General features: G+C 35.7%; 1 protein-coding gene across 1 annotated transcript; it reads right to left on the reverse strand.

The window, feature by feature from the left end:
• Positions 1 to 6,004: 6,004 nt before the first annotated feature.
• LOC117996953 (odorant receptor 4-like) lies at positions 6,005 to 10,931 on the reverse strand. Its single transcript, XM_034985095.2, has 9 exons — positions 10,660 to 10,931; positions 10,252 to 10,404; positions 9,936 to 10,118; positions 9,393 to 9,576; positions 8,489 to 8,585; positions 8,261 to 8,362; positions 6,701 to 6,789; positions 6,526 to 6,592; positions 6,005 to 6,081 (listed from the first exon to the last, which is right to left on the reverse strand). The coding sequence occupies exons 1-9, from the start codon at positions 10,928 to 10,930 to the stop codon at positions 6,022 to 6,024; spliced, it is 1,206 nt and encodes a 401-aa protein (XP_034840986.1). The 5' UTR covers position 10,931; the 3' UTR covers positions 6,005 to 6,021.
• Positions 10,932 to 11,135: the final 204 nt, after the last annotated feature.

An 11,135-nucleotide genomic window follows, 5' to 3' on the forward strand; every position in this document is an offset into this window, starting at 1 on the left:
CGGCTGTCTTTGTCATAATGAAAATGAAAAATGAAAAATAACTGCATGCCAAAATTTCAGCTCGATATCCCCAGTAGTTTGAGCTGTGCATTGATAGATCAATCAGTCAGCTTTTCCTTTTATATATTTAGAAGATACATAAAATTCAAGTAAAATTGTTTTATTAGAAATCACCATTTCACTTTCTAAAAACAAAAACAAAACAAAACATGCTAATGCATTCGAGGAAACTTTTTTCACTACGTACTTTCAAGTTGAAAATGCGAGTTTACCCATCATTTAAATTCCCATAGGTAGGTAGGTAGGTAGGTACTTTCATATTTCCGTGTGTTGGATACACGGCCGTGTGTTCACTTACTAATACGTGGGGAGTGGGTAGCTATCCTATATCAGAATCAGTACCCTTATTATAAATACGAAAGCGTGTTTGTTTGTTGGTTTGTACTTCAATCACGTCGCAACGTTGCAACGGATTGAAGTGATTTTTCGCATATGTATAGATAAAGGACCTGGAGAGTGACTTAGGCTACTTTTTATCCCGGCAAATCAAAGAGTTCCCACGGGATTTTTAAAAACCTAATTCCACGCGAACTAGCTAGTGCCTTATAAAATACCGACTGAAATGAGTTTCATTTCGGCATTTAATCTGTTTTGCTTTATATTTAATAAAACATGAGCTGAATTTTTATGTAATTGGCTATTAAACCTTTATAAACAAACCTTCATGAAAAGCCTTTGTCGAACTACTTAATTGAAGATAGTAAGAAAAAAAAATATAACTAAGTATTATCAACATAATATTATACTTTTGTCTAGTTAAAAATGTTTTAGCTTTCTCATTCTAATTAAATATTTTTACATTATGTACTTCAATATTAATAAAGTCCATGTACAATATTTCTATTTTTGCGCTATCATTAAGTTTGCTTTACAATTTTCTGCAGGCGCTTGCTCACTATTACGATATAAATGACAAGATATGGTCAAGCGAATTTATTTTTTTGCGGTTTAGAAACCAAATAAATCAGCGCCACCTCTTAGATACCTACTAATCACGATCCGTTTGAAATCCACACGTCACTGAGGTTGCATTGGTGCATAATTAACATTTACGCACCAATAAGTAATAAGTCGGTGCCATTTTGTTTGTTCAATAACCTTGTCCATACGAAGTAAGTATGAATTTTACTTAGCTATATTCATAAACTATCAGAATATGAAATGTATATCTGTCTGTTTCAGTCTGTTTATCTATCTGTTGGTCTGTCTGTCTGACTTTGTGTATTGTCTGATACTTTTTCTTGACGGTTGCTTTCTGTAGACGAACACAATATGCTTACCTACTTCCCTAGGCAGGATATTATAATAATCACTGTAACAAATAAATAAAATTAATAAGTATTTTCTTATGCGCAGCTGTACCAATACAAAGCCAATCACTTTGATGTCAACTTTTCATTATGAAATACAAAAAAGCATGTTTAACTTGGCAAGTTGCAACAAAAAATATTCAGGCAGTCAAACAGCTTGACTCTCGGAAAAAACATTTCACCGTTTAACTTGCGCAGGAACCTGGAATAAATAATATAAACCGTCCATTCGTTTACATAGAAAGTAATTGACAATAATTACCACGTCTGAATATATTCGGCTGCTCGTGCTTAAAAATTAAGCGATTATCATTTTACTATAGTTATCTTTATACTTATATCTTATTCAGTTTCTGTGTAGAAATTCTGTGTATTTTTATTTAATACTAGCTGATGCCCGCGACTTCATCCGCGTGAAATCACTCATACCTATGTGACGTTTTGTCGATCTCAACGACAGAGAAAATGCTCTACAAAACCGCGATCTCTTTCTAAAAGTCGATGTACATTATTTTCCGCCGCGTACTGTATTGTAATGTAAGGTATATTGATATTGGAGCAGATTGCGAGACGCCGAGAGATGTTGATGCAAACTTTGTGCTTTCTCTATGAGTAACGTGACATAACTGCGACAAGGATCTTAAGATTTAGTGGAAAGTCAACGGGAGAAAAGGTTAACCGTAAACGTGAGCTTAATCTTTCCTAGAGAGTTAATATCCTGCGACTACGATCTTTGCTGTTTACTGCACTTTGTCGGCCGTCGGGAGTTACAAAGTGAAATACCTACAGTGAGCCTTTTGAGTAAAATGGTAGATGAAATCCATTGTATAATGCGTACACAAAATGAGTTCTCAGATGCCAACTATCATGTCAAAAGTACGATTCTGGTCCTTATTTTAAAGATGAACCGTACTTTGACATAAAAGTTGACCCAGAGTCAAAATGGCGCGTGAAAACTAATTTTGTACAAACTATAAATATTACTAGTATAAACTAGAATAGATGATGCGTGCGACTCATCAGCGTGGATTTAAATCTTGTTAATAATATAAATAATCCTTTTAAATTTATACCTATTATTGACACAGAAATGCTTTACTTAGGTAACTCGTGCTACGAACTATATTGGATGTAGATCTATCTGTTACTGTCTGTTAACTTCCACCCGATAACCATGGCGTAACAATTGATGGGAAATCACTTGAACCCCTTTGAGCTTTTGTGTACCCTTAAACAAATCTAAATCTAGTTTCGGTTTGATTGTTGACTCGATTCAACTGATAATGGAAACCGAATCCTCCGCGTCTATTTACGGAGCCCTTAATGAAATTGAGTTTATTTTTGTATTCAAATAGGTAACTGTCAATTTATTTTTCTATTTCAATTTTAAAGTCTACTGTTATATTTAATACTGTCTGTTTATGTATTTAAATAACTATCGGCTTTTTAAAATATTAAAGCATCTATAATCTATATATTATCTAAATATATAAAAGGAAAAGGTGACTGACTGACTGACTGATATATTAACGCACAGCTCAAACTACTGGACGGATCGGGCTGAAACTTTCCATGCAGATAGTTATTATGACGTAGGCATCCGCTAAGAAAGGATTTTTGAAAATTTAACCACTAAGGGGGTGAAATAGAGGTTGTAACACTTGTTACGTAGGGGAAGGGCTGCTGCGGCCAAAGAAACGCTGCGAGTTCGGTAATAGCGTATATTTACTAACCACTATTACATGATCCCCGACAACCAGCACTAGGGTACCGAGGGCAGTGCCGACTTGGCGGCTGCAAACCCAGGGAAACCGTAATACCGGTATATTATAGGGATGAGACGTATTTACGCTACCAGGTTTTAAAACCAGGGCTTTGCTTGGAAGTAGGGCGCCCTGGTGCGGGTGGAATTTACTTGCAAGTAATTCTTCACAAATAGGATTGTGCTCCTTATACATATGACAACACGGACCGAATTTCTATGCAAGTATTTTTGCAAGTATTTTCCACAAATAGGAATGTGGACTTTATATGTATGACGACACGGATCGATTTCATATGTCATAAAAAGATTTGGACCTTCAACGTATTTTTTACCTGACTACGGCAAAGCCAAAAGTAAGGGTTATGAGAACGGCCGGGGCTTCGAACTTGCAAGTCTTTCTTCACAAATAGGATTGTGCACCTTAAATATATGACAACACGGTCCAATTTTCTATGCAGTAAAAAAACTTCGAACTTGCAAGTATTTCTCACAAATAGGATTGTGGACTTTATATGTATGACAACACGGATCGATTTCATATGCCATAAAAAGACTTCGACCTTCAACGTATTTTTTACCTGACTACGGCAAAGCCAAAAGTAAGGGTTATGAGAAGGGCCGGGGCTTCGAACTTGCAAGTCTTTCATCACAAATAGGATTGTGCACCTAATACATATGAAAACACGGTCCGATTTTCTATGCTTTTAATACTTTAAAGTATTTTAAAACCTGGTTTTAGACCCTGGTATTTTTACGTACTCTTACTTGGAAGCCCTGGTATTGAATTTAGCAAGTATGTCTCATCCCTAGTATATTAGGCAAGTCCCAAGAGTGCCGACTCGGCGGCTGCAACTTGTAACTTGCGGACGAAGGACACAGAACATTGTACAGCTTTAGGATATATGGGGCCCAACAGCGGTGGGTGATCGCGCGTTATATCCACCTAGTGGCGCCATCTGTTATCGCCGTTGGAACTACTTATATGTTACAAGGTTTAAAATTTGCATAGTCCACGCGGACGAAGTCGCGAGCATAAGCTAGTTTATTTTAGCGTTTAAACTACCGTGAGTGATTTCTATTCTAAATAATATCTGTCCCGGCTGTACTCTTTAGCAAGTTTATATATAAAATCCATACTAATGATATAAATTCAAAAGTGTATGATTGTGTTCGTGCATCCGTCTATCCGTCCGAACGATCGCCCGCCCGCCCTTTGTCCTCCTCCATAGAAAGGATTTTCAGAAATTGCAACCGAGTAAAGCTGGGACTAAGGTTCTTTACAAATATTGTGTGAGAAAAAACCAAGTAACGATAAAATAAAAAATCAACAACTTTCATTCAGTAGTTTTTCAAACAAATTTTCCATCAAGGTCTGCAGCAGATTCCAAGAATATGAAAAAGATCTACACAAACAAAGAAAACCTTCACTATCCATCATCATGATCTACCCATCACCGGCCCACTATTGAGAACTGGTCTTCTCTTAGAATGAGAAGGGTTTAGTTTAGGCCATAGTCTGCCACGCTGAGAAACTTACTAAGAAAACCTTAATACCTACTAATTATTATTGTCTATTGGTGTTAATAGAAATTGGATTAGGTACATTACGTAAATTTCGCGTATAATCCTATTGTCTGAACAGCAATTGTGACTATGCGATACAAGGATGAGCGCAAATCCGTTACGTCATCCATGTTCAAGATGTCGAGTTGCAAGTGACAGCTGCCGATATTATTCTCTATCTATTAGAGGAGTAAGTATATTCGTAATGCGTTCCATATAAACGAATTATAATACCTATTCTTATATGAATACTAGATGATGCCCAGGACTTCGTTCGTGTAAATACAGGATTTCATTAAAATCGGTTAAACGGATGGGCAGTGAAAGTTATTAGACATCACTGGCTAATATTCTTTGAAAAAAAAATTATACACTTTTCCGAATACACTTGGCGGCTCAACTCATAACCAAACGGGGCCCGTCGTACCTATATTTTTTCTTTCCCATTTTGTTTTAAAAATAACACTAAATATATTAGGGAAGGCAAGGATTCTAAAAGTAAACTTGAAGTTAATTAAAACATAATGAAAGCACATTAAAATGTGGCGGACGTAGCCTACCCCTACACAAAGATCTATAAAAATATGGCCGACTCTTGCCCAGTTTGGTTGTAATTTTAGTTAAAATCTTAAGCGGCTTAATTAAAAATTTTGCCCTTCTTCTAGCGGTTTCTTACGACTCATAAAATGTGCTTTCGTTATGCGTAAACCAAGGCGATGGGCGGCACTTAAGGGACTTTTCTATGCTTATTTTAATTGTGATTTGCAATTATGTTTTAAGATATAAACTGGGGGTGATTTGTGCCGGGGAGCCGGGATATATCCTAGCTGTTCTGGCGCAACTGCTAGGCATACTACTTATAAATATCATACTTAAATAAATAAAAATGAATTGCCGAAATGTATGTTATACAAGACTAAGCGCATAACTTCCGAATGGTTGCACCAAATTGGTTAATTCTTTTTTGTTGTGTGTAGGTATAATTTTTAGGACAAGGTTTGTATGAAAGATTTTTTTTGGAAAATCCACGGTTTTTGTTTTTGAGCACAATGCGATACACGGCTCACGGCTTTGTCGATGAAAAGACAGCGTTTTTGATTGTGCGTGGGCTACAGCGCTTCACACTGAAATAGCTTTCTGTATCAGCCTGTAATAAATTATCCTCAAAATGAAATAATCTGCATTGAAACACTAAAAAGATTTTACAACAACATATTTTTATTATTATTTGAATACAATTCCATGCTTTTCCAATTTAATATGTGCAGTGAGCTATAATTTCATAGGTTTTGTGTTTTTACTTATGTTGTCATCATAATATATTTATTTTTCGCTGTACATTGTGTAGAGAAGAGCAAAATATGAGTACGACCTTGTTAATATCTGAAAAATAACAAAATAATTAATTTGAAGTGTCGCCGCCTACAATATTATATTTAATATATTTTTTGTGGTAGGTAGTCCGTAGGTATGTTTTCGTATATATTTCGCGCAGTGAAAATTAATAATTTCCATTTTTTTTCAAATTTCGTCATTGAAATAAAAGGAGATTCATTCTCTCCTGAATATAAGCCATCTAGCTCAACCTTTTCTTGCCCATACAAAACCAACGGGACCCTATTACTAAGACTCCGCTGCCCGTCCATCCGTCCGTCCGTCCGTCTGTCGGTCAGCGGGCTGTATCTCGTGAACCATAACAGGTAGAGAATATAACAACAAATACTTAAAATTACCTACTGTAGCGAAAATTAAAAAAAGTGTGTGTGCGAGACCGACTCGCACTTGACCGTTTTTTTTACTATAAGTAACTCAAAGTTTATAGCTTACCGAGGAGTAGGTTTTGAGTGAGATCTTTGTGAACTTCATAGCAGTGAAAGCGATCGGCTTTTGAGATCTGAAAAGAATATGGATATTAAGGTATTGATATAGGTAAGGTAAGGTATTGGTACTGATATTCTAATTTCTAATACAGAAAAGTTAAGTGATTTATTGAAAAACATACCTACGAATAATGAAAAGAAGAGTACGCCGACAACGGGGACTCGTTTTATACCAACCACTATTGTATACGGCGACAGATATGTTTTCGTTCTAAAAAAATATAACGATGTAAACAAAAACTGATTAAAAAACAGTCAAAGTAAAAGAGAGCGAGAATCATTTTTTGTAGGTACATCATTAAAAAACTGAGGAAAAATAAGTATAAATAAAGTAAAATTATTTAGCGACAATGTATGACAAACTAGGAAAAACTTAATTGTTGGATATAAAAAACTGGCCAAGTGTGAGTCAGACTCGCGCCCCAAGGGTTCCGTACTCGTTTATTTTTTTCGTCATTTTGCACGATAAATCAAAAACTAATTATGCATAAAAATCTGTTTTAGAATGTACTGTACAAGTAAAGCCCTTTCATTATGATACCACGCTTGGTATAGTATAATTATCAAAATTTGAAAATTAAAAATACTAATATTTGTTCATTTTAATTATTATTTTTGTGATGTAACCATAAATTCACGGTTTTCGGATTTTCCCCTTATGTGTGCTATAAGAACTACCTAGCTACCGAATTTCATGATTCTAGGTCAGAGGGAAGTACCCTATAGGTTTTCTTGACAGACACGACGGACAGACAGACAGACAACAAAGTGATCCTATAAGGCTATAAGGGTTCCTTTTCAGGGTTCCGTAGTAAACAAGGAACCCTTATAGTTTCGCCATGTCCGTCCGTCTGTCTGTCTGTCTGTCTGTCCGTCCGTCCTCGGTTAATCTCAGAGAATATTAGTGCTAGAAATCTGTAATTTGGCATAAGTATAAATATTAATCACGCCGACAAAGTGGTGAAATAAAATTTTGATAAATATTTTTTTAGGGTAGGCTACATGTAAAGTGGGGATGGACTTTTTTTTACTCGTTACCCCATAGTGTGGGGTATCGTTGAATAGGTCTTTTAAAAATACTGTAGGTCTGGGAACATCATTTTTTGATTACTAGATCCGTTTGTAAAATATGATGTTTTAAAGTGTTAATTTTTATTAGAGTCAAGTGTCGTCGTCGTCCCCCCCCTCTATCAGCCAAATGGTAGTATATAGGAACGTGAAAAAATCACAGCAGTACTATATATAATCAATTTAAAAACTATCATGGCTAAGTAGGGTTCACAGGTTAAGGAGTTACATCTGTTTTTCTAGGATTGTGACTACGGAACCCTACACTGCGCGTGGCCCGCCACGCACTTGGCCGGTTTTTTTCCTTTTGAGGTACGGAACTTAAAAACATCCTCAATATTGTCGGTGCTCTTCAAAATATGAACGACTAATCTTTATCGGAAAAATGCTTCACAAAACTGAAAATGTTTTTTTTTATGTAACAAAAAATAGCGTTTGGACGTATTTCTGTAGGCTTTTTTCAACGCGAATGCGAGGGTTCATTTCAATGTATTTTTTGGTTTGCTTGCGTCTGCTTCATATTGACGATTTCATAAAAACAAAAGATAACTTTTCTATTCAAGCTCATTGAATACAAAAATATTAAATTTTTTAGTTAGAATAAATGTACTAACAGCGTGAAGAATATCATCAGCATACCAGCACATAGACCCCACTTGAATCAAAATTGACGCTAAAAATAATTTGTTGCTTATTGCCATCACCGGCTCCAGCAGCTAAATGAAATACCGCCAGATTAATAAATAATAATATATTTTGTTTAAAACTAAAATATTATACACTATCGATGATTATTTCAGAACATTGAAGAACAATTAACTCAAAAAGGTGCAATTACTTACCACGATTACAAAGACAACACAGCAAATATTTATAGAACTCATCACTATATTAATTAGATTGACGAGAGAGAACGCTTCTTCCAAACTGTTACAATAGCTGAAAATAAAATAGGTACAAATTATTTTCTTTAATACCGTTTTAATAAGTTTTAGCTATGTTAGAAATTTCCCTGAGGAGATCAGCAGGAGAACCAAGGTCACTGACATAGCCCAAATCATACGTAAGTTGAAGTGGCAGTGGCATACCATATTTGTTATCAGGGCAATTAATAGTCGTTGGCCCTAAAAAGTACTAAGTTGAAGACAGCGTATTAGTAAGCGTAGTGTGGTGGGGCACTCACCAGCACGATGGACTGATGATATAAAAAGGCTAGCGGGAAGTCGCTGGATGAAGAAGGCTGAGGGCCGTGTGTGGTGGCGCTGATAAGGGAAGGCCTCTGTCCAACAAGAGAGATTCACACTCCACAGGCTGATGAACAGTGATGACGATGAGTTTTTATAGCTGATCAAAGTTGTCTTTGCCCACAAGAATTTGTCAGTAATAGGTAGTTTTGTCAAAATCATGAAATCATCTTAGCCCTACTATAAAAGGATATCAATGTGCTACGAAAATGAGGAGATCTTTCACATAGAAAGGCAACCATTAAGTTTAAAAGATCACTTGCTTTAACGGTGAAGGAAAACATCGTGAGGAAACCTGCATGCCTGAGAGTTCTCCATAAAGTTCTTAAAGGTGTGTGAAGTCTACCAATCCGCACTTGGCCAGTGTGGTACACTATGGCCAACCCCCTTCTCACTCTGAGAGGATACCCGTGGTCTGTGGTTATGGATTGATCATGATGATGAAGTTTAAAAGATATTATGGATATTGGGTGTGGTTTGTGGATATTCTCAGTCATCTTGCCTTATAAGTCGTTGATGTAATTTGATGTTAGAGCGTATCTCTTCAAAGTTCTCGTCATCACTCTTCTCTATAGAAGCCAAAGACTCAAAACGCCTTTGCAAGATCCTCAGCAACAGGGCAATATGGCTCGCCATTCCCGAGAAGAGCAAATCAGAAGAAACCATTATCCAAACACAAGTTACTCCTGTAATATTGAAATTTTAAATTATAGTTGTCGAAGAAATACAGAATATTCTTTGAATATAATGTAAAACTATTAGCCTTTGATAAAACTATTCTTACTTTGCATTTTACATTATAAAAGAAAGCTACATTTTCTGATAGGAAAGGCATTTACAAAGGTATGTTGCATAATGAGAGGTTTGAGTGAAATACATCAATACGATTGCTTTATTTTTATCCGGGCTTAGATCAAATTACTCTTAGCTCATTGGTAAAATATTCAATGGGTTTAAGTACTTAGTTAAGCATCTTAGCAAACCTGTGGTAAAAAGGCAGCTAAGTTTATTAATAAACGAAAATTTTGATAAACGAATATTTTACCTTCATACATTTCAAACAAGTAACAACCAACATGTGCAATAGGCCGATGTTTGTCGAAAGGATACCAAGACGCCCATACAAATCCAATCTCCGCCTCTTGCTCTTGCCAAACTCGGTGGAAATATATAATTATTGGTGTCAAGATATAAAACCACACTCCCATAATGTTCACACTAAAGTACCCTATATAAAACCACTTGAAGATTAGGGACATTGTTACAAAAAAAGATTGATTAGAAATAAAGTCAACAAAAAAAGGAAAAGAAAGTATAAAATTTTAAAACATAATAATACAAATCAGCAGGTAAGTACTTACATCGATGGCTAATTCGTAAAGCGGATAAACTTTTTTGTTTAAAGTTCTCCGCATCCTCACACAGAGGAGGCATAGGCCATATCTCAGCTAGTTCATCTACCAATTCTCCAAATACAGATTTTTTGTACCAGAAAGCGAATATTTTAGCAATACCTTTGAAAAAATTAGCGCAATTATAGACAGCTTCAAGGCAAAAGAAAAAGTGCTTTATTTTGTTATCTGAATTAACATATTTTGTCATACATAAATATGTCAGGGCCAGATAGAACTTCAAATATTGGTTCTGTGCAATTCGAATAGAATAAAATTATAATATTATAAAATTATATTACGATACAGATGCAGTTTACAACGTCAGTATTCCTCTTTAGTTCGCGCGCCAAATATAACAGTAAATCGTACACTCACTCAAAACGCCGTAACCAAAGATATGCAAGAGTGGCACGACATCTTCAATGCTAGGAGTGCTTGCGAACGTGAACAGTATGTAAACGAGTTCAGTGAATACGTGAAGGCAGATCCCGCAAACAGATATGATTAAAATAAATTTTTGGAGAAAATAAGCTGCAGCATTCTTAGGTTTGTCGAACGAGAATCCGATATGTTGCATGCTGTATAGTACTATCTTTAGAGATTCCTTAATTTCTTGTTTGGCCGCCTTCCTTGTGGATTCTTCCATTTTGAAGCGGTTGTACTCTTACTATGCGAACAGTGGTTTGTCAGTAGTCTATTTTATAAGTTCACCTACCTACATATATTAGAATACAGAGATTCTGTTTGTTTGTTGAAATATTTTCTGAAAACTTAGTGACAGAAGACGCTTAGTTCCCGATAAACTTTTTACTCGTAAATTAAAATACGAGTAAGTATATTTACGCATGGAG

Source organism: Maniola hyperantus, chromosome 4, assembly GCF_902806685.2.
Source record: "Maniola hyperantus chromosome 4, iAphHyp1.2, whole genome shotgun sequence".
NCBI classification, from domain to species: Eukaryota; Metazoa; Arthropoda; class Insecta; order Lepidoptera; family Nymphalidae; genus Maniola; species Maniola hyperantus.

Coding starts and splice junctions, on each gene's coding strand:
- LOC117996953 (XM_034985095.2), bottom strand. CDS start 10,930: ATGGAAGAATCCACAAGGAAGGCGGCCAAACAAGAAATTAAGGAATCT. Junction 10,405..10,659: donor CTTTGGTTACGGCGTTTTGA/GTGAGTGTACGA, acceptor ATTTTTTCAAAG/GTATTGCTAAAATATTCGCT. Junction 6,082..6,525: donor CACTCAAAACCTACTCCTCG/GTAAGCTATAAA, acceptor GTTATTTTTCAG/ATATTAACAAGGTCGTACTC.